Consider the following 27,490-nt stretch of genomic DNA (forward strand, 5'->3'; position numbering starts at 1 on the left):
AGGCTACTCCACTGCCTCACTTTATGCCACCAATTCATTATAGGCTATCTTTATACTTACAGTGCAGTCAATATATATATATATATAGATATATATACATATATGGGATCTTTTTTGTGGATGACACGCTTGATCTATTGCGCCAGGGTGCAAGTCTGACGGATCATTTAAAATATCAACCATCTCTGGATAGATGTGGTACAGTAGCAGAAGGTAGTTGGTGTGTGCATGTGTTTGTGTGAATGTGCACTCCTAGAATAGACAGCCAAAGGAGAGAAGAAGAAGGAGAAGTAGAGAGGCGGGATCGGATCATGCCTTGTTGAAATCAAGGGTAAGCAAATAGATCATTTGGAACAGATCGATCAGCACTTCGCGCTCCGCTCGTGGATTTGATGGATGTTTGATCAGTGGATGTGATGCCCATATATGTCATTGACCGAAAATATCCCGACACATCTGGTAAGTCGCTCACGCACTCCGAGCACTTCTTATAACGCAGTGCCATCTGTGTGCATCTCGGCCTGCGTTTGTGCGCGCATTTGTGTGTGTGCGTGTGTTTGTGCGCGCGCATGTGCGTTATTTCATGTGTGCGTGTGTGCGCGCGTACGGGCTGGGTGACACGGGGCAACGTGCACCAGTTGATTATTCCAAACCGCTTGGAGTTCCCGACGTGCAACAGGAGATGAGGAGCTGGGACGCATTTAGCTGCGTCTTGCTCGGTTGCGAATCACCGCGTGTGCTGCAGCTTAATATTTTTGTCACAGGAGTTAAGATGCATTTCCTATCAGAAAACACTTTAATCCTTTGTCATAGTATTTTTCTTGACTATCCCGTAACGTTACACTTTCTTTTTGGTTTTTTGGTTTTTTGGTTTTTTCGTTCGCTGTATTTAAAGTCATGTTTTACGTTTTGGCGTTATATGCCTTTAAAAGTTATGTTTTATTCTAGTCATACTGCTTCCAAAAAAAAAAAAACATTAGGAAAAGAATTTAAAAGGTAGATTTCATTTCAGCTACAGTAACCTTGGGTATCTAGTCTTATCTCTTCAAAATTAGTTTTAAGTCATTTTAGTCTTCTGTGTGCACCTATAGGCCCAGAGCTAAAAATCATAACCCAGAGAAAGTGCAGTATTTTTAAGTTGAAGTAGGACACATTCCTGTACGTTTCCAAACTCAGGTACATGACATGTTCATGCTCACATGGATGCAGGTTGTAGTAAAGTGACTCTGAGAAAGTTGTCTTTTAATGACTTTCTATGTGTGTGTGTCTGTGTGTGTGTGTGTGTGTGTGTGTGTGTACAGGCGCATGGGTGCTTTCAGGTGTCTCAGTGAGTGATGGGTTTAATTTTGAAGGTAGTTTGTGCAATGTCACAAGAGATGGGGATTGTTAATGCTTTATATATATATATATCCATCCATTTTCTATACCCGGTTATTCCTTTAACCAGGGTCACAGGGATCTGCTGGAGCCTACCCCAGCTCTCTTTCAGGTGGCAGGCAGGGGTACAACCTGGACAGGACACCAGTCCATCACAGGGCCACATACAGTATATATATATATATATATAGATATAGATATATCTATATATATATATATGATGGCTGACACACAAACAGAGGGTTCTGAGTTTTAGGATCCTAGAACCTGCTGTCTAAATGCATTCATGAATAACATCAGAGCGAAAAAACAGTGACTGCATCCTGCAACACCAGCAGAAGGAATGGCAGCTACCTTCCAAATAACATTTTGTTGTCCACAGAGCAAACATGTCAGTGTCATTCAAATGATATGGCGACAGGTTCTTAAACAACCCAGAGGCAATGTTAATGAGTGTTTGAGAATTACCTGACTGTGTAATTCATTATTCCTACTCAGTCTTGTGAAGAAACGCAGCTTTAAACACAGCCTGATATTATGTGAAAGGGACATACAGTAAGAGCTCCTTGAGATTCAAACATCTCAGCGCACTGACAGTGAGTAATTTAAATATGATTTAGGATTTCTTTGCTGCCCCACTCTGTTTCAAGTGTCACTTTCCACCCTTCGGCCTATCTGGCTTTTTTCCGCCTTTACTCTACCTTTATGTCCCTTTTCCTTTTGTGTAGGCATGCAATGTGTGCCGTGGATTAGACGCTCCCTCTACATGCACACGTGATTTTGTAGAAGACCAGATGCATAGTTTTTGTCCCCTACTGCAGCAAGAGAGAGAGTGGAAGGAAGTCCAAATTAACTTGTCAGCTTGTGTTATCCTACTGTCTCATCTCTCCTTTTTACATCATTAGTCACTCATTTCTCTCCCATATTTTCACTTCACTTTAGGTTTTAGAATCTGGTAGCCAGTCGTTTGTTGTAAATCTTATGACCCATAGTGAAGTCATGCATGCTTTAATGTTGCAGCCTGTTGGGAACTGAATGGCCAATTACCAGTCTGGATAATGACTTTAACCTGTGGTGTTTACATTGGTTTATTGCTTAATCATGAAGAGGAATGCTAGGGGATTTGACATTCAGCAGGAGAACTGTGGTTAGGTGTGATACCTGTGGGTTTGTGTGAGTGTATACAGTAGGTGATGCTGTGTGTCTGTCTGTCAACTTGTTCAAAGGAAGCTAAAAGACTTTGTCCTTTAGTCATGCAGTGCTCTCATCTCAGCCTGCATGCAGAGAGACCCACCCATCTGCACAGGCGCCTCATGACACCAGCTTGTAAGAGTGTGTGTGTGTGTGAGCAGGGCTGTAGACGAGTGTGCATGTGTGAAGTCAGTAAGGAATTAAGGATTAATTACCATCTGGGATAGACTTGTTATGTGACTTTATAAAGTTCTCACTAAGCCCCACAGTGGAAAACACTGCTGTTCCATTATATAGTGAATACCAGAGGAAAAGTCTCTCTTGTTTTTTGTTTTCTAGTAGTGTGTTTCTTTCCTTTTTTTTTTTTTGTTTGCTGTGCACTGCCACTACAGGGTAAGGACTTCCATTTTTTCATCTTTTACTCCAAGATTCAGGCTTTTTCATTGATTTTCTGCCATATGTCTTTTATCTCCCTTTTACTCTTTTAATTTCCTGCTGGTCCTCACAGAAACATTTAACATAAAATTTGCTCCCTTAATGTCAAAATACATATAGTGTGATTGAAAATACTGTGCTAAAGTCATTTTTTGCCACCAGCATTTTCACTTGATGATGTCAGAGATTAATTGATTATCAGATTTGGAGCTGTAAGTTATAATAGTATATATAGAATGTGTGTTCAAGACAAATACGTGGATGAATTGCAAATACACATTTTTTTTTTTTTTTTTACAGATTCTCCACAGATTTTTTAGTTCATTGTTGATTTATATATGAATAATACTTTGGATTGCATGTTTTGTCAACAGTCCAAAGCCGAATATTATTTAATGTAACATTTTAACCAGAGAAAAGTTGCTCATCCCTATATCAAATAATCCATCAATTGGTGTGTTTTTTTGATTGAAATTTATTAGCAGCATTGATGCAAATTCATTTACTGACTATAGACCAGTTCAGTTCAGTGCAGCTTCTGTGCTTTAACTCTCTCTCCTCAGGTGAGTTGACAGAGGCAGCAGCTAAAGGAGAAGACTTGATAATGACAGAGAGCAACCCCCCCAAGTCGGTTAAGAAGCCCCGCTGGACCTCTCTCGAGATCAGCCTCATTACCATTGTCTCTTTGCTCTTCATCGTCATTGTCGCCCTCGTCATCCTCTTTGCCACACAGAGGACTGGTGAGTGCAGCATATGAGGGTAGATCACATTTGAGAAAAATCTGAAACCTCGAGTGGCTCTTGGAAAATGAGTTTCACCAGGCTCACACTGATGAAAGTTTGGCAAGCCTGACTGAACCAGTGTGAGCAAAACAAGTGTAACATAATTAATAAAATATTTTTTTTGTCACCACAACATCAAGCGAACCTTTCAGAACTCTTCATGATTGCCTCTTTTTAAACTGTGTACCTGCACCGACCATCATTTGAGTTCATGGTTAATGGTAAGCACGAAATAGCCTGCTGAAGAGCGAGTTTGTATTCAGGAGATACTCAAGCTGTGTGCTTTTAAAGCATAGAGCTAAAGTACAATCACTGAGCCAGAAGAATGCAATGTGCAAAGGTCCTCTGAAGAGTTTCTTTTCACAGGCATTTTTTTATGCATCAGTGTACCTCAAAACATTGTGTCACTTCACATTTCAGACTTTTGTGTAAATGGATGAAGATTCGATTTCTGTAAGGTTTAGTTTACTGTAAATGTCATCAATTCATGTTATGAGAAATGGGTTATTTAAAATGGACACAGTGGAATCGAATGCCTCTGACAACCCAAGTCTCCTTCCGATGCCAGGAAAAAACCAATGGAACCTGCTTCAGATTACTTAGTTTTCTTCTGTTTAATATCCTGATTGTTGCTTTGTTTGCATTTTGTAGTCATTAAACATCTATTAAATATTACAGCCTTTCTTACATAATAGTGAAGTGATGTCTTATTCAGATTAACAACGGTAATTACCAGTGTATTTTTAGATTTTTACATATTAATGATTGACAAATGTAGCAGGTACAGAATGCAAAATCCTGACAGAGAGGTTAGTCTAATTAAGTTTGGTTATGCATAAAACAGTTTGAGTTGCCATAGCATGTGTTGAGGGCTTGGTTTTTACAGTCTTGTGCTTGATAAATATGTAAGCTGCCATGTCAGGGAAATGAGGAGGTTAATGATTTCATGAGTATTTGTCTATGGAGTCACCCATGTGCAGAGGAGATGCATTCACACATAGCACATAACGCAGTGTCTTTAAGGTCATATGTCAGTCTGCTGGTGTGTCAGTACATGTCAGACTTAATTTGACTGACAGTTTAACACCTAAATTATTCATTGCAGAATGAAGGCACATCTTCCAAGTTTAGCATTATATGCATGAGGAGGTTGACAATGAGATAAAAGGAGAGGAGGAGGGAGAGAATGAACATTTGACACAATGACCGATGACTGCAAAACCCACTGAATGATGATTTGTTTTGCATTTTCCTGTAGATGAAATCTGCATCACAGCTGACTGCACGCAGTCAGGTAAGTGTGTGTGTTTGTTTGTGCGTTCTATTTATTGTTTCACTCCAAAGGCTTTGATTTTTCTCCAAGGAGGACAGAATGCAAAAATATAGACTCATGCTAAGGCTTAAGGTTTTCAGATATAGCAAAAATGTTTGTAATGCTTGTAAAACTAAACAGTGATCAAACAGATAGAAACAGACCTGGTTAGCAGAAACCTGTTACTAAAGACTATTTTCATTAGATCACATCTGTGTAAATACTAAGCATAGACACGCAGGTTAAGCCAATCCATTAAGCTATATTATATGTATGTAACACGTCCAGAGGTAATTGAGCATATCCGCATTTTCAAAAAGGCTCCTTAATTAATTTTCTCACTTCAGTAAAAACAGCTTTCATATCCTAACAGGTTTACTTTTCATGAAAGAGCTGCCATAGTAAATTAAATATTTATAACGCTACATCTAGTTTCTAGCACCAGACACCAATTCATTTTTGGAGAACTAATGTCCCAATTCAGTCAGATTTGACAGACAGCAAGATTTCTCTCCTGTTTTCTGTAATTTAATTGTTGTTCAAAAAAGTTAAAACAATTCCAGTACCGAAACAATTTAATACCATTACATTGTTTTGCTTTTGGAAATGTAATGCAATATTATGATTTTTTTTCACAGATAGATATGAATAGATAGATAGACAGAATTGATAGATATGAATTTAGATAGATATGAATTTACATTTACATGAGATGTAAATGTGTTTTTGTGTACCTGCATAAAATGGTATTTCCTGCCATGAGCATGAAACATTATGGCCAGCATCCAAAGGTTGACTTGTTTGATAATCTCACTTGTGCCTCTGCACAGATTGTTCAAAATGCAAACACAGCCCTGAGTATTATTCCCATATCTTCATGTTCTGCCCATATCTGCAAAGGAATATTTCAACATTTTCATTGTTTTGGGAACCTTATTTGCTTTCTTACCTATAGTTATCTGAGAGGATCAATTCCGCTCTCATATCTGTCCATTCATTATGAGGTCAGCTTAGCTTAATTAGCATTAATGCCGGAATCAGGGGGAACTATTGGTCTGGCGTGGCTAGCCTGGTAACAAAAGCTAAAGCTCACTATTCAACATATTATTTATTTCGTTCATTAAAAAAGGGAGGGGTATGTACTCAACTGCCTTTAGCCGGCTGCAGTGACCTCAAGTGGCTTGGGGTCTCTTCTGGTTGCGTATGATAACAAAGCTACCTTTAGCCAAGTAATAGTGCAGCACATGAAGTTTTACATTCATAAAAGCGAGTTACATATAATGTGCTATCAGACTGGTTTTGTTTCCTTCAGACAGCTGGCCAGCTGTTTCCCTCTGTTTCAGTGTTTAAGTTCAGGTTACAAGGCCTTACATTGGACAGGTACATATGCAATTGGCATTGATCTTCTTATCTTATCGACACAAGAAAGGTGTTTGATATTGTTTGTGTCAGTTGATCTCCCATCACGCTGCTGTATCCTAGTAAGTATTTCCTCCAGTTCTTAGGCATTGTTTCCTCTGTACATACAGCATCTCGTCTGATTGAGAGCATGGATGCTACCATTGACCCTTGTGAGGACTTCTTCCAGTTTGCCTGTGGAGGATGGCTTAAAAAGCATGTCATCCCGGAGACCAGCTCTGTATACACCACCTTTGACATCTTACGAGATGAACTGGAGATCATCCTCAAAGGTCAGACATCCCTACCTGAGAAATGTAGTGCCTGCTTTTATTAAAGTAATAACACTGTATTTAACCTATGAGTAAGAGTGGAAATACACCCTAGAACAGCAAGTCTTTTTTGATCTACTGGCTTTGGAGGAAGACTGATAATCTCTTGATTCAGTTGCTTGAGAATACAAGCTAAAGAGGACTCTCCTTCAGGGACTGCAGCTCTATAGATATCACAGATGCCATGGGAGTTTGGCTTCAAGTGCAGCCTACCATGTGAGCTGAGAGTTTGTCAACACAGTTGGTATTAGGAGTGTGTGTGGACATGTGTTCAGGCTCTACTTAAGCATGGGCACATGGGAGTTAAAAAAAAAACAAATGCAAGTGTGTGTGTGTGTGTGTGTGTGTGTGCATGCGTGCGTGTGTGTGTTTGTGTGTCAGGTATTTTGGCAGCATTTGGAGAAACATTAGAGTTATGTCCGTGTCCTTGTGGCAGGGTTGCTACAGAGAGGGTCAAGTTACCCCGTGAATGTGTGTGTGTGTGTGTGTGTGTGTGTGCGCGCATGCACATGTGCACTCGTATCTGCATGTCTACAAAGGCTCATACTTCAAGTTTTCTGCGAGAAGGCCGGTCGATTCCAGAGGAGCAGGTGCTAAATCTTCAAGGGGCACAAACTTTCCATGGACAACCAAAATGCTTCATCTACCATAAATTTACAATTTATATGCCAGTACTTTCCACTATAATAAAGACAGTACAGATTGGCTGCAAGAGGGGTGAGAAAGATTGATCCTTAGTGGGAAAGGAAAACCAGGGTTTAAAGTGCTCTCTTGTGGACTCAAATAATTTGCACCAGCCTCGAGCAATTTATCTGTCCAATCTCAATGGAAAAACACATTGTTTTGTGTTTCAGAACATGTTTTTTTTTTTCTTGCAATCTGCACTTGAGTTGTGCTATTGATGACATGCAGACTATTTTTTTTATGAACACGACAAACCTGAGTGGTAATGGGCGAATTTTGTTATTTAATTTCTGCATGATGTTTTAGAGCAGTTGCTTATAACACATAATTATTGTTTGAAAGGGGCAGGCAATCTAGCATAATTCTTACCAACAAGCCAACGAAACAGGTGTTTGTGTGTGTCTTAAAAAATAAATATCTTAATAAATCTCATTCTTTATGTCCTGTCAGCTCTCACTGTTTTCACTTTCAATTTATTTCTTGACAAACGCATTTATAGATCAATATAACATTCATTATGGTTTAGAGATTGCTTGTAATATAGTCAGGTTTCATTTCTATCATTCATTTCTACTTTTTCTTCAGAGAGTGTCTGGAGTGGTACAGTATAAGTGCATCTTTATTCATTCTGTGAAGTGTAATAATAATAGTATGTTAATGAAATTCTGGGTAAAAAGATTTACTTGGACATGAAATTCTGTATGATTCAGAAATGCTGCTTAGATTGCAAACAAACTTAAACGACCACTAGAAAATGAAGGAAAAATAGGGCAACTTTTTTCAATCATACTTTGCTTTATTAAAATAGTGCAGCCCTTCTGTTCAGGTCTGCTCTGTTTTCCCTCTCTTCACCATTTAACACCCATAAAAATCACATATAGGTGGAAAAAAGGAAGGTAAACATTGCTCAACAAGGGCTCCATTTAGGCATTTTATTACTGCATTTTCATTCACGTACATAGCACATAGTACATATCCGGAAGTGACTAGCACCATTTCATTCTTTGTTCAAAGTTCAAAGAACTGATGTGTAGCAGTCATTGACTTCATTTTTCTTACAGAACTGGTCCTCATCAGTCAACAGCTTACATCCGCTTCATCATCAGCTTTGTGCTTTATAGCTTACCAGTCAGTTTGTAGACGGAGCTGGAATGTCTCAGACTGTACTGCATACACAGACGTCTTCATGTTTACTTTGTGTGTGTGTGTGTGTCAGTGTGAGTTTTAGAGAGAATGGATGCTATGTATTTAAGATTATACTGGATACAAATCGAGGCGTGTGTGCATTCTGTTTTGCACACGTACAGTACCAATTTGGACCACCTAGCTCTTAAGTTAAAGATATTCAGCATGAGGCTTCACTAGAGCTGTGACCTCTACTCTCAAAGGGCCAACAAACGGGTGACCTCTGATCCCTGGGCTGGCTGCTGCCGCCTGCTTAAATACCACCACTGATGGACAGATCCTTTTCCTGTCAACAGCTCCAGGGACCTGGGAACACCTGGACACTGCTGTGCTCTAGTCTGCCTGACAACAGAAAAAAAAAAAAAAACAAAACAATCTATGTGCTGGTGTTTGGGTGTTTGTGGTTGCTTGTAAATGCCTTGGATGTTTCTCAGCTCCTATCAAAAGCCCTAAACGATTCATGATGAGGATCTGTACACTGACTGTTAGGGAAGCAGTGTGTGTAGATATGTGTAAATATTTTTTTGTTGTTGTTGTTTTGTTTGTCCACGTATCCTCCTACTCAGGTGTTGTATACTATGCAACAATGTACCAAATGACCATGAGGATTATAATTTCTAACGGAGAAGAAAAATTTTCACCCAATTTTCACTGAGGTGAAAGAGAAAAGGAGGATGATTAAGAGATATACTGTACATAGCAGTGTGGGGCTTTGAGGCTAAGTGAGAGAAAGCCCTGAAGCCAGAGGATGATAGTATATTGAGGAAGGCTTTGAGGATAAGTCAGGAAATGTGAAGCAGCATGTGGTAGACATCTCCAAGCTAAGCTCTCTGTGCTGTCGTCCATCCGTGCATGAGTGCGTGTGTGTGACACTGCTGTTCTTCTGTACTGCAAGACTGAACCTTAGTGTACAGGATTCTAGCCAGCGGTGTGCAAGACACGAACTGGCTTGTGTTTCTTAGAATCTTAGAATTGGCATAGAGTGTCTGTGAGGTAGATTTGACGTCAGAGAAGTGCTCAGATGTGATGTTTCACATGCATGCTGTTATGATAAACAGTACCAAGGAGACCAAATGTCTGTGTTTTTCCTGCGATAACAATAATTGAAACAGAACTTAGGTTCAAAATACTGAACCACAAGAAAACTTTCAAGATAGCTTCTTGACATGACCTCCCTTATAGCGAAATTCCAGTCAGAGCCACACCATGAATATCATATTTCTTATAAACATATCAAATAAAGTTAGCATATCAAAGGTTTGTGTCCAAGTAAAATAATAAAAATAATAATCAACTAGTACCCGTCCAACAAAAATATAGTGAATAAAAATCTTGAATTCAATATGTTACAGTGCCAGCTACAGTGCCTATGAATAACACAAGCTTAGATCTCCACCAAGGTAATGATCTTCTCTGTTAGCTGCTTCACAGTCATGCTGCTTGGGAAGGCATTACATTCACTGACAATAGGCTTCTAAGTAAATGACGAAATTTATATTTGGTAGGTAGCACTAGTAGAACTGTATGGAGTCATCCAAATGAATGTTTTTCTACTCGTCTGGAGTATATACATTTTCTGTTAAAGAACATTATAAAGCTGGATCACTGTTAAGCAAATATTTATTTAAATATAATATATTTTAATAATATAATTTAAATATTATTCTCAGTTTTCTTCAAAATGGTCTAGTAAATAAGTTAATGATACCATAGGTGTAATTTTTCATCCTCATTTTTAAATTTAAATATAAATGTTTCTGGGGAGAACTGGTGACCTGTCACCCCAAGAGAGCAAATAGGAGTAAGCGGGTATAGATAATGAATGAATGGATGATTCTGGGGAATTTTAAAACTGGATTTCAGATGGCTCTGTCTATGCAGAAAACAGAACTTTTACTTCAGCAGCCATAAATACATCTAAATTGTTCCTCACATTTTGCATTTCCACAATAGCGTATATACAGAACTGCATCTTTAATACAACACCAATATGACTTCAGAATGAAATAAAGAATTAAATCTACAAATGTATTTCAAAGAAAATTTAATATTATAATAGTACCAGAAAATATAAGTATTACAATGAAGCCGTAAACAATTACAAGGAAGTGATAAATAATTTATAGCTTAATTAAGGCAGCTAAGGAAGTTTTAATGGGCTATTGCTGATTTGCATGAAATTTTAAAGGTGATCTATGCTCTTTTGTCAAATATGTTGCCTTGCAGTTAATTTATGGACCGTGCAATCGTTTAACACAATGATTATAGATAAATTAGTCTTAATGTGTTGTCATACCCCAGAAAGAACTATTATTGCTGATTGAGACTCATCAATGTCAAACAGTTTCATTTCAGTTCTCACTATGCAGCTTGTGCTTGTAATGTGTCCTAAATATAATTTTCATAATAAGCAAACTTCTCATTGAAAGCACAGTGCTGCATGGAACAAGAGGCAGTCAAGTATAAAATGGCAAAGCAGAGAAGAAAAACTCAAAATTTGGATTTTGCGTCATGCCGAGTGGTTTGGTTTAAATTGAGAAGATGGTCTCAAACAAGCATCGGGTGGCACAAAATCCATTCTCAAATAAATCCAAACGGGCACACACATGGGGTGGGAGAGAGAGAGTATGTGTGTGTATGTCAGAGGGAAAGTGAGAGGGTAAGCCTTTGCTGTGCTTAAACATTAGCACCAGGCAGTCAGTAATCCAGTCACACACACATGATCTGTGCCCTTTTGCAGGAAGCGCCCTGTGAAGGGTCCCTATCTCAGGATTTCATTAAGATTAAATGAGCACATAAATAGTGCACACATGATAATGAGAAAATGGGAGGATTAGAAAAATGAAAGGAGAGAATGAGGTTGAAGTGAAACGCAGTCATGCAAGACATGAAGCAAACAGAAGTATAGAGAAAGAAATTAATCAAGCACTGAACAAATGAAAATGATTGAAAATGATTTAATATTAAATGCAACTTAGGTTCTGCTAAATTGACAGTAACGCATATTGGATTTTCCATAAATTATGTAATAACAACACAAATGTTTATCAGACAGCTAATATGACATTGGACAAATAAAATTAGAGATTAAAGACAAGGTTAATAATCATGCTTTATGTACCCGTCTTTATTTTGAATGGTCTATCAATAAGTCCCAAAACTAGAGAGAAAGAAAAATAAATCTTTTTTTTTTCATCCTTATCTTGATCCCAATTCACTTTCACGAGTGATGAATCTGAGGAGAGTTTCCTGTCAGTTGCTTGTGTAACTAACCCGATCCATCGTCATTCCTGTATTGATCCTAAGGTTGCATTAGGATCAGTGCACTATATGTATGTGCTTTGTTTATATAAAACTACAAACAAACAGTAATGAGTAATGTATTTCCTATATCTTCATTTGAAAAGGATGTCAGGCAAACACATAAACAATACAATAATAAACATAATGATTATGATACACCTTGCACGTACAAATAATACAAACAACATGGTCTAAATGTACTGTAAATATACACAAATGTGTATATAACAAGCTTTTTGAAAATACTGAAAAAAATATGACCTTTTGTATATCATATAAACTGACTAAGTAATGCACTGGATCGCCTCAAAACAGTTTCTCCATCCATCCATCCATCCATTATCTATACCTGCTTATTCCTATTTAGGTTTACAGGGATCTGCTGGAGCCTATCACAGCTCTCTTCGGGTGAAAGGCAGGGGTACAACCCTGGACAGGTTACCAGTCCATCACAGGGTCACCAGTTTCTCCATACTTTAATAAATATGTGACCAAGTCAGGACTTGAGCTCCCATTTGCTGGTAGGACATGTACTCTGTGAAACGTTCTTTAAAAAATGGTTACCGAGTATTAAACTTTGTTATGTGAGTTTCAGACGCATGAGACCCTTGCAGTTATTGTATGTGGTGCAATAGTGCAGGCACAGTTACATTTTAAATGCTTGCTATTGAATGATAAACCATCAGCTGAAGTTGAGCTTAAGTTTGAGATACACATTGAGTGTGTATGTTCATGTTTCAACGGATGGAGGGCACTCACTGTTTAACACCATCACAAAAATACATTTTATTTCACTGGAGTAGTTTTTAGCAAACAACAAAGTTGCTGTGTGGGTGTTACATTGAACCTTGATGAGCTGAACTTTTGTTTAAGCCCAGTCTCATTTTCGATGCTGCTGAAAGCAACGCACGCCACATTGTGCCTCGAGGCAGCACAGGAAAAGTGTAGAGTGTTGGTCCTCTTCCCTTCCCCCTCAGTTGAACAAGTTTACATCCCAAAACTTTATCACTCATTTTGATTAGTTGTCTACCTAGAAACACTATCTAGCCTAAGGCTGAGTTGACTGGCATCCACATGCTCACAACAGGTGTTAAGGAGGCAATGAACACCGACAGTAAAACAGCAATGGTGTTCACTATTGTTTTCAAATGGTCTTTTACAACCATGTCTTTAGTGTTGCTGCTCTAGGATTTCTTTCTGCCTCTTTAGCCATGACTTTTCTGCAATGAGGTCACAAGCCTCTCCAGTTACCACTGCCGTGCTCAGAGACCAATTCATTGCAACCAGTGAATAAAATATACACTGCTTATTGACACTGTAATTTGTGGTTTATATGACAGTGTTGACCCAACAAACAATGTAAATAACCTTATTTACCAAAATGAAAAGATTAATTGTACCGCATTTAATTAATAGTTTAAATATTTATCCAGTCATTCAAAGCAATGCCATGCATAGCACAAGGGAACGTTTTGTGATTGTATATTGCATATTGATTAACCAATCAATGCAATGTTCCAGTGCATGCAGGGTTATATAAAATGTTTGATCTATTCAAAGTTTAGAAGTGGAGTCAACATGAGGCTACAAAATGATCAGAATAGTGAAAACTCACTAAAATGTGTTCAGAAGTGAGGGAAAGTCAGTGTTAAAGCTGTATTTGTTTTCTGCAAGCCTTTAATATCTTGACAGCAATACTCCATTCAAATACTGGCCATTTTTTATTAAATACAAACTTCATAACTGTTATCTGGAAAATTTACAATTCATCAGATTTTCCGGTAGCTACTGTACAATGTATAGCACTGTATAATGTAAAACAGATTTCATTCGAGAGGATTTGACATTTGTTTTCCATTAGCTTTATAGTTTTTTTTTTGGTTTTTTTTTTTACTGGATGACAGCTTTGAAGTTGATTTTGAGTCTCTTCCTTTTAAATGCATTCATACCATTTTCCTCATTTAAGCAAATTCGCACTGTCATTCTGTCACTGGTTATTCTGAACTGCTAGAATTTGAAGTCATTACTTTATGTTTGTTGGCACGCTGACACAGAAACAGACAACATGCCTTAATTAAATTGATTAAGTGCATCTGGACGACAGCTGGATTCTATTTTGAATCTACAAAGATAAAAAAAAAAAAACACTTCATTGTACCTGAGGTTATTTACACCCCTCTCTTGTTCCCCTTCCCCATGTCCTCATTACCACATGCAGTCTCTTTCCTCCTGTGTTTCCTTTCTTCATGCTTGCTTTGTTTCCCTACTCTATTTGCAGGTGTTCTTGAAAAAACAGTGGAGGGCGAAGCCACCGCTCTCACAAAGGCCAAGACCCTTTACAAGTCCTGCATCAACGAGAGTGCGTCAGAAGGCCTCAGTCATCCATGCAAACTATTTATTTTTTTATCTTCTACAATTAACTTTTTCCCTTATTATTTCTCATTTTGTTTATTGCACAAACTATGAAAGCTATCATAACGTTTCTTATTGTTAGTTTAAAATGAATAAAAGTAATGCAAATGTAAGAATTAGTCACCCAGCTCTACCAAATCAGCTTCTTCAAAAGCATTTTTGCTTTAATGTCCCCAGTTGCACCCAAAATTGCAAAGATAATTACACTTGATATGAAGTACAATATGAAAGTAATAAGAATGTCTCTTTTCTTTTTTTAATGACTTTGCTGAGTTTCGATGTATCTGTTATTAAAAGTAACTTTCCTTGTTTGTGTGTTCATTTAAGGTTTAATTGAGCTCAGGGGAGGGTTTCCTTTGCTCGACATTCTGCCCGATGTGTTTGAGTGGCCCATGGCTGTGGATGACTGGGAAATCAGCTACGGTAGAATATGCTTTTCGACACACAGTAGATGTACAGGCAATCCTGTCTTTACTACCCTTCCTTCCTTCTTTGTTCTTCAGGTAAAAAATGGAGGTTGGAGGATGTCCTTTCCAAGCTGAATGTGAGATATGGAACTGAGCCCTTTATTCACTTTTTTGTTGGCACTGATGACCGGAAATCCAATTCACACGTCATTCATGTAGGTGTACATCATACACATTACTGTTTTTTTGTTAAAACATTTTTAGTATTTCTGTGAGTATTATTGATGTGAGCCAATGCAATTAATATTCATTATAATGTGCGCTGTTTTGCGTATAGTTTGAATGACAATAAATATGTCTACATACATAGTCTATCATTTGGCCACAATCATACACTTATATATTGTATTCATATGTAGCCTGAAAATCACCCACTATCTTCTTTCACCCTGAACACCTCAGCTAATATTTTCTTGTCTTCTACTTTTTCTAGTTTGACCAGCAGTCAGGCCTCGGCCTATTGTCCAAAGCTCACTATTCCTGCACTGGACACTACTCAGAGGTAGGCTTTAAGTTTGCATGTAAACACATAAACACACACGCATACACACACACACACACGCACGCACACACACACACACACACACACACACACACACACACACACACACACACACGTCCTGTAATGCTTGTAATATAAGTAAGCAATTTCAACCAATGCATGCTTATTCGCCACAGGCTCAAATTAACTAATGTTTTCAGATGTGCCACTGAGTCTGGGTTTCAGGTCCCCTAGAGTTTACTCCAGGAAACTCGATGCCCAGCAGATAGTGAGGACATCTCCTAAAACATCAGAACCTAAATTAACTCTTTGTTTATTTATATGCTAACAAGCATTCGTGAGTGGGTGCATGCAGAATAATAATGCGCTCTGAGGCAGTCAGCGATAATTAAAATCAAAGAAGCAAAACAGAACAGAGTTCGTTGTGTCTCAGACCAAGCCAGATGTGTTTCATTAGTGCATCCTGTGCTCTGGTTTTACTTTACTGTTGTACCTTGGACTCTTGATTTATATGTAGAAAGTTGCACTTAACTGCTCCTTGCATGAGGCTGTCTGAGTGTGTGCATCTGTGAGTTAGTCCATGCTGTTAACTCTGGTTGTTGGTCATTGGTTAAATTAAAGTCAGTGACCGCCTGTCCTTCCTGTTGAAGTAAATTCAAGACGTCTGTTTTTGATAGACATGTCAGGCTTACAAGCAGTACATAAGTAACCTGGTTAAGCTGGTCCGCACTGACCGGGGACTGGCCAACAATGAAGCCCACATCACAGAGGAGGTGGCACGAATTATGGACCTGGAGGCTGACATTGCAAACGTAAGCATCATAAATTCATAACTGAGAATGCTCCAGATTAGGGTGCTCTTTCTGAGAACCCGACTGTTTTGCAGCAGTAATGCACGCCTTGTCTTTTGTTTCAGCATCACACAACAGGAGGATTTTGTGAGCAATCGACTTGTGACAATTGACCTCCCACTCCTCCATTTGCCGCCGAAACGTCTTTCTTCTCTGTGTGTTTGTGGCTCCAGACTGGAGCAGCTGCTGTGTAAAAACAAGCTGTTAACCATCCTGCTCGCTAAACAACAACTTTTCTCAGACATCAACAGGTTTTCACAGTTCGTGTTTGTCATTTCGTGCCACTCTCTGCTCACTGTCACGCTTCACTTCACCTCTACTCGACTGCTGGCTTTTACAAGGCAGTCACCTCATGCGAGCCCTGACATTTACAGACCTGAAAACTCCTGGGACTCCAAAGATATTTTCTGCTGATGGACCACTGACACAATTGTATATGTGTGTCGAGAAACAGAAAGGTTATGTTGTGACATGCTTGATTTTCACCCTCTCTGTCGGGTTCTCTCTAAGGCTACTGATACTCCTGAAGAGCGTAACAACCCAGTGTGGCTTTACAACAAGATGGAACTGGGTGATCTGAATGCCAATTTCAGCCTTGAGGTGGAGTCACAGGTGAGATAAAGTCTATGTCTGTTTGAAATAGCTGCTTCTTTTTATCACTGTTTCTCTTCCTAATGTCTCTTTCTCTTTTTTGTCTGTGCTTTCGGAGGTCTTTGATTGGAGTTACTTCACCGCTAAAATAATGGATTCAGTCAACCTCACTGTTACCGATACAGAGAAGGTTGTAAACTACGCCCCCAACTATTTCAGAAGACTCAAACTTGTCTTGGCCCGATACACCAAGAGGTCTGTGTGTGTGTGCTCATGTTTGATAGCCTGTTTGTCGGTGTGTGTTTGTGCAGCTCAATCATTACAGATATATTGTAGCTTTGTGTCAGTAAGAAAGTGTTTAAACCTCTTTCCGCTTTTTCACAGGGATCTGCAGAACTACATTGCGTGGCGTTTTGCTATGAGCATGGTCATGGGGCTGAGCAGACCTTACAGGGACACTGGGAAAGCCTTTCGCAAGGTGAATGGCCAGAACCCTCACACTGACCCTTGTCTGTGGATTAACACAAGAGGTCACAGATAATATTAGCCATGCTCACCAATTTAACACATTAGTTATTAGCACTTGATAATTAGCACTAAACATAGAAGTTGAGGATGATGGGAATGCTTAGGTGTGTAGTTGTGAGCATAATCTATTTAAAATATTTTCCCATCACTTTGGCAATGTGCAGTGCTGAGACCAGTTAATTTCGTTGATGAAATATTTTCGTTATAATTTTCGTCATCAACAAGTTTTCACTGACAAAAACGAGACGATAACTAAATAAAATATAAGTGATGATGACGAAAACTATAGATAAAATATAATGACGTTTTTGTTAACTAATAAAAACGAAAGACAAAAATGTTTTTGGTCTTTTATGGAAAAGCCATATTCCATATATTTAATGAACATTGTTCTTATTTAATTTTAATTTTGAATATTACAATAGTTGAACTAAATTACACTTAAATTAAACCAAATATATTTTAAAACTAAATTAAGATCTGTCAAAATTAACACTGGGTGGGACACCTTCTAGTAGCTGTATATTAAAGGTTTTGTTGACATTTTATTCATGTTTTAAAAAGTGAATCAGAAACACATCAAAAAAATAGTTAAGTCTAAAATCTCAGGTTTATTAAACAGAATGTAGTCAAACACAAGCAGGAAGTCAGAGGAGCAACCAGAACAGACAAGGTTTAGGCAAAGAATCAGAATCCAATATTTCCATTAACATGGTCAAAACTCCCAAACTTAGTGAAAAGGTACCAGCAAAGGAGGAGACAAAAACAGTAGTACAAAATACAGACAAGGACCATTCGTGAGAATTCACAAGAAAAACTTCTAGAGGGTGGAAATCTTGGCTGGAAGTACTTAGAGGACAGTCAGGCAACTAGGACATGAATAGCTGGGCGTTTATATACAGAGGTATGTAATTAACAGATGAGACACTGGTGGGAATGGAACAGTGGGCGGGAGTAAAACTGTCAGATACACAAAAACTTGACATCTATATGGGAATTGTTTGAATTCAATAAGGAAACCACATTTTACGGCAAAGAAAAATATGCATGGAAGATATTTTTTAGTTATGTATTTCAGTGCATACACAGAGTACATACACACGCTTCTACAGAGTCGAAAACAAATATTACTCTGACACTGTAGGTGCCGACTGTAATAGAGTCATTGCAGCCTTTTTAGCAAGAACTCATATTGTACTAGGTATTTAGTAGTATTTAGTCCCTCATCCACAGTTCGCTTAGCTTAGATGTCACATTTGTGCTCTTCAGCCTTTTCTCTCAGTCAAGTAACTCGGTCTTTGTGTCTGTTCTGACTTGTTGCATTCAGGACCCTTCAGGACAAGTCTCTGGAATGCTTTTGCTCCTCACTTGTTTCTTTTAACAGAATAACCCAAAGGCAGAAACAGACAGCTTTCTGCCTTGGAGCAGTAGTCAGGTTCTAAGATGCAGATGCTGGAGGAACAAATCAAAGAAGTCTGAAGGAAAATGGGAGCAAAAGCTGGACTGACTTGGAGACCTCACACATGCAGAAATATGATCCTAGTACAGTCAGACTGGGGTCTTAGCAGTTTTATTTTATGTACAGCTTCAGCCAACATAGAAGTAACAGCAGTACCAAGAACTAAATTTTCATGCTCAGTTCCATCATATTGTTCTTCCATTTTTGAAACTCTCTATAATCCTAACCATCTTTGTAATCTAATCATTTCCCTCCAGCCCTATTTCTTGTGGTCCTAAGTGTAATGGTAATACATAATGAAGGTGGAGATAAAGAACTGCCATGAGCCTATTTGACCAATGTGCTGAGTGGTTTATCCTGCATCTCTAATTGATCTGTGCCTCGTTACTTTCCCTGCAGGCTATGTTTGGCACGTCTTCTGAGTCAGCAGTGTGGCGACAGTGCACACATTACGTCAACAACAACATGAAAAGTGCTATGGGACGACTGTATGTGGAGGAGGCGTTTTCAGAAAAGAGCAAAGAGACGGTCAGTTATTCGATTGCATTTCAATGCAGATATCACAATGAGAAATTTCAAAGAGCGGATTCTGTGCCGTGCATAATACAATTCCATCTTTTCTTGTTTATTGACGCTTGTAACTGGGTATGAAATCACAGAAATGAATCTGCATGGCAAAAATAGCAAAAAGTCTTTATGTATTCAAATATTCAAACATGCACTGTGAGAATATGTCTCATGCACATCCCACTGAATGTATTTTTGTCTTACTCACCTGTGTTTTTGTCACCTTTGTGTCTTGTGTCTCCACCAGAATACTACATTTTTTTTGCTTACACCCATTGAAAGCAGCTGAACAAGGTGTCCTTGTTATCATGCCCACTCCACCCACACTGTAAATCTCATCTCTGTATGTTTTTGTATGTGTGCACTTGGGCACACAGCTGTTTGAGGATGAGTCAGATTGTGTGTGTGACTATGTAGCCCTGTCACAATGCTGAGTGTCTCACACAGTCTAAAGTCTCTGTCATCTTCTGGAGCTTTGCCTACGCTGCATGTGGATCTAACATCACACCCTGTGGAAAATATATGTGTGTGCTGACATGCAGGTGTACTGTGTATTGGCATGCAAGTACACATCAACACAGTATTAATACTCATCCATTTATCTTGGGAGATATTAGTAGATTGAAATATTCAACAGTAAGCTCTGCTTTGACCTGCTGCAATGGTAAAATGTCACTTACGGACATGCAATAGTAATAATAATGATCACAATATATACAGCACTATAAAACACTGAAGCTCACACGTGAACCATGTATTTTAGGTCTTTATCTATTTTGATAACAGAAACCAATCTTTAGTTAATTCTGCTAAACTCAATGATTCTGGAGGATTTAAAAGTAAAGGAGTTGAATTCATATGGACTGTAATGAATGATGCAAAATAACAATACAAACACAAGAAAAGATTAAACTGCTATAGACAAATTTTAAATCACCTGAGTATATTTCAGGCAGTGATTAAAAATGGACATGACTTTATTATTTTGAAGAATAAGGGATCAAGACTAAGTCATTAAATAGAGAAAAAAACTGTCCATAATGGGTCTAAAGCAAACTCTCTTGATATAATCACATTGAGTAGGCTTACATTTATATATATATATATGTGTATGTATATATTTTACCCATGTAAATGTTATTATAAGCTGTAATATTCAAACAAACAAACATGCAACCACAAACATATGCATCCACACAACACAAACTCACATGCGCACACCCATGCAGTATGCCAAAAGGGTTTGAGAAAAGCCTCATCAATATGGTCCCGCTGGTTTGTGGGGGACCACTGCATGCTGTCTGACTGGCAATGCGACGCGTTAGCCAGGGGTCTGCTGATGTAACGAGACATTGGAATGTTTCTTTGTCTCAGAGCACAACTGTGGTTACAGAGCTTTGGAAGGGTGATATTCCTTAGAACTGCAGTTTTTTTATGTTCTTTTATTGAATATCTTGTTTTTTTTTTTACTGTCTCATGACCATGATAAAGTTCATGGTTTGCACAGTATTATGCTATCAGTGTTCTGTTTCAGTGTGTACAGGTGCATGCATGTAAATAGAGCAATACATAATAGATATTTTAAATTTACACCAGGTTTTCCGACAAAAACATGAGCTTCTGATGTGGATCTTGGAGTACCTTGCTGTGTGACTTTGCATATAAAAGTAGAAAGTCTCATTATCTTGAGGCTACTACAGTTCTGCCAATACATTATGTGAAAACATATACTGACATAAAAATTTGATATATGGTTAAATATATTTTATTCAACCCAAAAACTGGTAGATGCATCTATAAGAAACTGTAAATACTGTGTGTAAAACGTAAATCTATAGCATTAACAATGCATCTACCATCAGTATGACAGACAACTACTTTAGAGAATTTTAATACAGTAACATAAGCTTTTTGCAAATAAATAGTAAGAACTTTTCAAAACTTTGAGTTGCTATTTTTAGTCACTAAGCGTGATGTATTTCTGGTTGTGACTGCCTCACTTCCTCACACATAGCACGTAAAAATAGTCGATTCCATATTAATCACACAAATATTGTCATACTGGTAATAATACCAAAGATCATAAGACGCCTATGCAGAGGGAGTGTAGCCCTGAGTTCTTCTACTTTGATATGTGGCTATGCAATGATGAGGCCTCATTCTGGGAAGTGTATTTTTATGACTTTACTGCACAGTATGTTTTAAGATGGTTGGGTGTGCTTTTCACAGCATTCTTTCTGCAGCTCTTAGGAGGAAAATCTCCCACAAAGGACAATTTGTACTGACTGACTGTTAGTTTGAAGTTTTTTCATGATATGCATTTAATAGTTATATATCAGTGACACATTTGTTACTGACATTGTCTGTGTGTGTTGGCATTAGATGTTAGAAATGATCAAAGAAATCCAGGATGTGTTCATTAGTACCCTTGATGAGCTGCCCTGGATGGATGCAGAGACCAAGAAAGCAGCTGAGGAGAAGGTATAGATTCTGAAATGTCTGCACGGTATTGTATTTTCTTTTTAAGGTACTTGCTGACTAAGATATCTTTGTCATATTTTCTCTTCTATTTTTCTGTAGGCCCTAGCTATTCTTAAACTCATCGGTTATCCTGACTACATCATGGATGATGAATATCTCAATGATGAGTACAAAGATGTGAGTGTCTGGAAAGATACGATTATGTGAATGTTTTTCTTCTTTGATCGAGTTCATGTAACAGGAATACAAAGTGGGAACATCGTGGCTACAAATCAGCCCTGTGAAAACATCCCAATGATTCTTGGCTTTTCTGAGCTTTCCTGCAGAATATATGAACGGGTGTTGATAGGTCTCATCATGGCTAATCCTCCTGTTTCTCTGGCTGTGTGTTGGCGTTAGCTGAGCTTCAGTGAAGAGGAGTACTTTGAAAACAACATACAGAACCTGGAGCATTTGCAAAAGAAACGCCTGAAGAAACTCAGAGTCAGAGTCAACAAAGAGGAGTAAGATTTCCCATGGGTTAGGGTTAGGGGGTTAAATCAATGCTCAGCAAAAAAATAAAAGATAAAAAAAATAACTAGATGTATAGTAAATAACTAATATTACATAGCTTATTTGTCAATGGTACATGTGATATGATACACAGTCTTGCATTTAGCACTGTGTATTCACCATCTCCCACATACTTATAAACTCCTACTAAGCCTTTCATTAAATAAAGCAGGAATGTTAACATTAGCTTTGCTATTTTTAACCATAGGTTAAATATTTTTTTACTGCGTTTCAATTGTGCTGGTCTCCTTACTCTACCATTCTTTAATTCTTTAGGTGGATAAGTGGAGCTGCTGTTGTCAATGCTTTCTACTCATCCACCAAAAACCGCATAGGTATTTCTACATGTGCAAACATACATGTGTGCAATTATTCTAAGGCACATTTTGTAAAGAAGTGTAAAGACTTAGGATTTGTGTGTGTGTGTGTTGTTCTCTTGTCAGTATTCCCTGCCGGCATCCTCCGGCCTCCTTTCTTCAGCAAAGGCCAGGCTAAATCTCTTAACTATGGTGGCATTGGCATGGTCATTGGTCACGAGATCACACATGGCTTTGATGACAATGGTATGATTTACCACACTGTTGTGCTGTGTTGCTCCCAGGCAGATTTTGGTAGATTATTGTTCTTTGAAAATATAGAAACCTTTCTGTAACTGGAAAAAAAAAACAAAGTTAGCACTAGCCTGCCATTAAAAATTATACTACACCTCAGTTTTAATGAGAGCCATATATTCCATTACGCAGCTGTGTGTATGCAACACTCTGCTTCCACTCCAGGCAGAGTGGGCATGTCAGCTGTTTTTTTTTTTTTTTTGACATCATCAAAATATTTTTTCTTTATTTTGGGTTTATTAAGTTGCATCTGTCATCTATAAATCCATTATTTTTTCTGATTGGTATAGTTTCAGTTTTGGATTGGTATCAAAGTCATAATTTTGGTGTCTGGATAACACTTTTTTTTTTTTTTTTTCTTTTCTTGATCAATTCTAACTTGCGTTTTCTCCATGCATCTGCCTTCTTTTTCAGGCCGTATCTATAATAAGGATGGTGACCTACAGGACTGGTGGACACTAGACTCCTCTCGGAGGTTCCTGGAGCTGTCAAAGTGCATTGTTGAACAGTATAGCAACTTCTCTTGGGACCTGGCAAATGGATATCATGTAAGTCCTGGTAGAAAATCTCTCTCCATTTGGTTTTATAATTTTTTTAAAATAGTTATTAATAGAAGTTACCCCAAAAATCTTCTCAAAATTATCCCAAAGCTTACTTTTTTCTTGCATATTTGCTTCCCGTTACCATGGTCAGCCTATTAATTTTTCTGTTTCCCTCAGTTTTTCCGCTTCATCTTTTCACTGCTTTAAGTGTCACATATCAATCCCAACTCCTTCCCTTTGTCTCTCCTCCAATGTCTTTTTGCTTTGTACAGTGCTTCTTTTATCCCCTGGGGAAATGATTTCCGGTATCCTGAAGAGTGATATTCATCATTTGCTGAAGTGCAGAGGAAATATACAGTCTCCGTCTGTCATCCTTTCCCTGACAATCTTTGTGTTCTCTCTCCATATGTCCCCTCTCCAGTTAAATGGTAACAACACCCTCGGGGAGAACATTGCTGACAATGGAGGGATACGACAAGCATATAAGGTAACAAGGCTAAAAAAAGGGAAGGTGCTAACAGGAGGGATCTTGGTTTAATAGCCCAGGTTTACAGATGAGAGAGGAACAGATTCAGCCTGTCGTCTGGTGCTGTTGTTGACAAACAGATATCTTAGTCAGCTAGTTTATCATTTATTGCTGAATAATAATGAGTCAGAAATACTATTATGTGGGGCATAAATGACATACAATAAATTAGAAGTATACTAAAGGATGATAACATTTTGTTTTTAAATCAGTACATATATGTGCATTACTATAGTTACATTTGTCTTTTTAATTACAAAGGCTTACAAGAACTATGTTAAGAAGCATGGAGAGGAGCCACCACTCCCTGGCATTGATCTTTCCCATGACCAAATCTTCTTCCTAAACTTTGCTCAGGTAGGCGATGTCTGAATAGATGGCAGGGTTTGCTATTTTTGGTCTAATGCCGCAGACTCAAATCTCTGTCCTTTCTTCCTAAATGTTGCTTATGTAGTGCATGGATGGATGGAAGACTGGATGGATAATTGGATAGATCAATTGTTATGGGAGGATTGGGTAGATGGGTAGAGGGATGAATAAATTGGAAACAATAGTTATTGGTATAATGTAGTTTGTGATAATCTCTTTTTCAGGTGTGGTGTGGAAAATACCGACCAGAGCAAGCTGTTAATTCAGTTAAAGTAAATGTACACAGTCCAGGAAAATTTAGGTAAATTCAAGTCTTGACAAAATGACTTTCTAGCCAGCAACTTTAAGCTTTAACAAATATCTTATCTGTATGTGTCACAGGGTACTGGGCACTCTTCAGAATTTTCCAGAATTTGCCAAAGCATTCAACTGCAACAAGAGCAGCTACATGGTCCCTGACCACATATGTCGCGTGTGGTGATCCACGGACCTCTGGAATGATGTGAGTTTCCCACACCGCCTCTCCCCTGTGACTGTTGGAGCACTCGCAGAGGGCTGCAGGGAAGCGAGCTCTTTACTGGATGGACCAGGGCTGGTGGACTGACACTGCAGTGTGCAGTTTCACAAAGGACAGCAGCATACTCAACCCTCACAGACAGACAGAGAACTGCCTGTCTGACTCTGATACTGTAGTGCATTCAATCAGCCTTATTATTCAGCTCCTCAATGGAAACAGTCACTCCCTTTGTTTTTCTCTTTATTTTCATTTAGTTTAACTCATCATTTCTGAGTCTGCTAATGTGTATGGGAGTGTTTGTGTGAGTGTGTTTCTGTCAAGAGAGGAGCAGACAGACAAATGCGCTCAAACCCACTGGCATATGAATATCCCACACACCCACTCACACTCATACACATGTAACAGGGCTGGACCACTGTGCTGTATGTGGACCTGAGCTGTATGCCTCTCATGAGATCTCAGCTGGTTTCAGCCTTCATCTGCACTCTACAATGAACCTGTAATGTACTCTTTGTTAATACATAGAATCAGATTAGTTAAAATATTATAGAAAATCAGATTTTTTTTTTTTTTGATAGACCAGTACGTATTTAAAAGTGATCATATATTACACACTACCGTCCTATATCTAATGTTAGTGATTTAACTGCAATTTACAGTTGGCTGCTGTTCAGGAGTATGTGAAATAAACCAAAATGAAGTTTCTGCCTTTAAGCTGACAGTTGGTCATAAATCACTGAACTGACAATCAACAGACACCCGATCCTTTTTATATGTTCACTCGACCTCTTGTACTTACTGTATGGATGTATGTCTCTATCTTTTTCACTCTCTGTAAGTCATCATGATCGATGCCTGTTGTTTGTCAAGAAAATTGGTATGCATTATAAGGTCTGTTGTGCTACTTTGTGTGAGAGTGTGTATGTGTAGTCACAGGAGAACAAAGCATAAGAACATTAATCATTAAAGAAATGGTTTAACTATCACAAAAACCATTTGCTCCTTGCTAATAGTAAGATGGGAAGATCAGTGTCTTGTATGTATAAGCCAGTACCCTGTTAGCTTGGCTTAGCATGAAGACTGCAAAACAACAAGCATGGTACTGTCTGAAGCAGGTAAAAATCAGGTGTGTTCAGCCAATCAGAAGCTGGAAGATGCCATCTCAGATGACTGTGGAGTTGGGGAAGACCAAGTGAATTGGAATCTTGCAGCTTTTGAGTGACTGAACATATCTGATCCAGGTAATCATCTGTGGGTAGGGCAGGGATAGTTAGAAAACAAGCAGGGCAGTGGGTTGCCCACTCCTGATCTAAAGAAAATTAATTAAACAAATCCACCAGCACCTCTAAAGCTTGGTCATGAGATTACCTTATTATTACATATTCATGTATTATAGATACCTAAATTTCCCTTTGGTAAACAGTAAAATATATGTAATCTATCTGTTCAGACATGAAAAAATACATTACATTTTTATTGTTCAATCAGTTAAAAAAAAACAGATGTGCAAAAACAAATTTATGGCATATATGTGACAACAAGACTCCAGGACTTGTCTTTACACATCTGACCTTGTATGGATTAAACAAATAAAATATAATGTATTAATTACTGACCTTTAAATATGATGGTGGGTATGTTTTGTTTTTCCTGTGGCAGAGCCAGGCTAGCTGTTTACTAGTGTTTCCAATGTTTATGCCAAATTAAGCTACTGGCTATAGTCTTATAATTAATGGCTACAAGGTTTATTACTATGAGCTTGGTTTAATGCCATGAGGTTTGCTGCATTACCCATTTTCTATTAGGGACTCTTTAACACTTTGAAGCAACAGCCAACCAGACATGTAATAATATCATTAAGCTTCCGAAAGAATGTTAATTTAAAACTAAATAATAATTTAAAACTGAGTTGTTGCTGGAGCCCAATGAAGTTTTCAAAAGTGCATGCATTTTTCTGTCAGAGGTTCGCTATTCTCTGTTTTCTATAGTTTTGTGTTCTGTGTTAAAATGTAGGTGAGGCACTGTCCTTTGCTTTATACAATGTTGTTTTCCCGTCTCTCTATTACTCTCATTCACTGACTCAGGCTTTCTGTGTCTCTCTCACACTCCACCTGTACAAAGACAGATATACCTCAGCTGCCTGTATTTACACATTTTATAATAATGACTAATAATTAACCCGAGAAGCGTTTTTTTTTTTTTTCTTTCAAAATAAATCTTTAAATAACAGGTTGAGTCTGCAGGTGAGTTATTTGCAGGTTTGTGTACTTATTTGTGTGTGTGTAAAGTATTTGTTGTTTTATTATCAGGCTATATAAAACTATATAAAATGTATATTTAAATGTAAGCTCTGATTCAAAGAAAGCTTACCTCGTGTATTTTTGGCAGAGCCTCAAAATGAGAATAGAAATTTAGAAGAATTTCTTATACATAAAGGTTAGAGTATAGAGATATTCCCGAATTTCCTTTCAGTTAACTCATACATTATTCTGGACTTAAGGCGAAGTATTAGGAAT

The 27,490-nt window shown here is 38.1% G+C and overlaps 1 protein-coding gene across 3 annotated transcripts; it reads left to right on the plus strand.

Moving 5' to 3' along the window:
• Nucleotides 1-27,203, plus strand: LOC113137556 (neprilysin). 3 transcript variants are annotated; one of them, XM_026319288.1, is made up of 23 exons: nucleotides 1-459; nucleotides 3,567-3,743; nucleotides 5,044-5,079; nucleotides 6,627-6,788; nucleotides 14,278-14,358; nucleotides 14,739-14,834; nucleotides 14,915-15,033; nucleotides 15,312-15,380; nucleotides 16,058-16,192; nucleotides 16,742-16,843; nucleotides 16,941-17,077; nucleotides 17,207-17,300; nucleotides 19,209-19,337; nucleotides 21,759-21,857; nucleotides 21,957-22,034; nucleotides 22,257-22,360; nucleotides 22,686-22,744; nucleotides 22,853-22,972; nucleotides 23,435-23,568; nucleotides 23,984-24,049; nucleotides 24,350-24,445; nucleotides 24,682-24,758; nucleotides 24,839-27,203. In XM_026319288.1, exons 1-23 carry the CDS (start codon nucleotides 417-419, stop codon nucleotides 24,936-24,938), a joined length of 2,313 nt encoding a protein of 770 aa, XP_026175073.1. In that variant the 5' UTR covers nucleotides 1-416; the 3' UTR covers nucleotides 24,939-27,203. The 3 variants fall into 3 exon arrangements, with proteins under 3 accessions (XP_026175073.1, XP_026175085.1, XP_026175079.1); XM_026319300.2 differs by having other exon boundaries at nucleotides 1-331; XM_026319294.2 differs by lacking the exon at nucleotides 1-459 and adding an exon at nucleotides 1,698-2,961.
• Nucleotides 27,204-27,490: the final 287 nt, after the last annotated feature.

This window comes from Mastacembelus armatus, chromosome 13, assembly GCF_900324485.2.
Source record: "Mastacembelus armatus chromosome 13, fMasArm1.2, whole genome shotgun sequence".
Taxonomy (NCBI): Eukaryota; Metazoa; Chordata; class Actinopteri; order Synbranchiformes; family Mastacembelidae; genus Mastacembelus; species Mastacembelus armatus.

What these genes read in the sequence shown, in the direction of transcription:
- LOC113137556 (XM_026319288.1), top strand. Translation starts at nt 417, where the DNA reads ATGCCCATATATGTCATTGACCGAAAATATCCCGACACATCTG. An exon ending in AGCTGACTGCACGCAGTCAG is followed by an intron (nt 5,080 to 6,626) that starts GTAAGTGTGTGT and finishes CTGTACATACAG; the next exon opens with CATCTCGTCTGATTGAGAGC. An exon ending in CAGAAAAGAGCAAAGAGACG is followed by an intron (nt 19,338 to 21,758) that starts GTCAGTTATTCG and finishes TGTTGGCATTAG; the next exon opens with ATGTTAGAAATGATCAAAGA.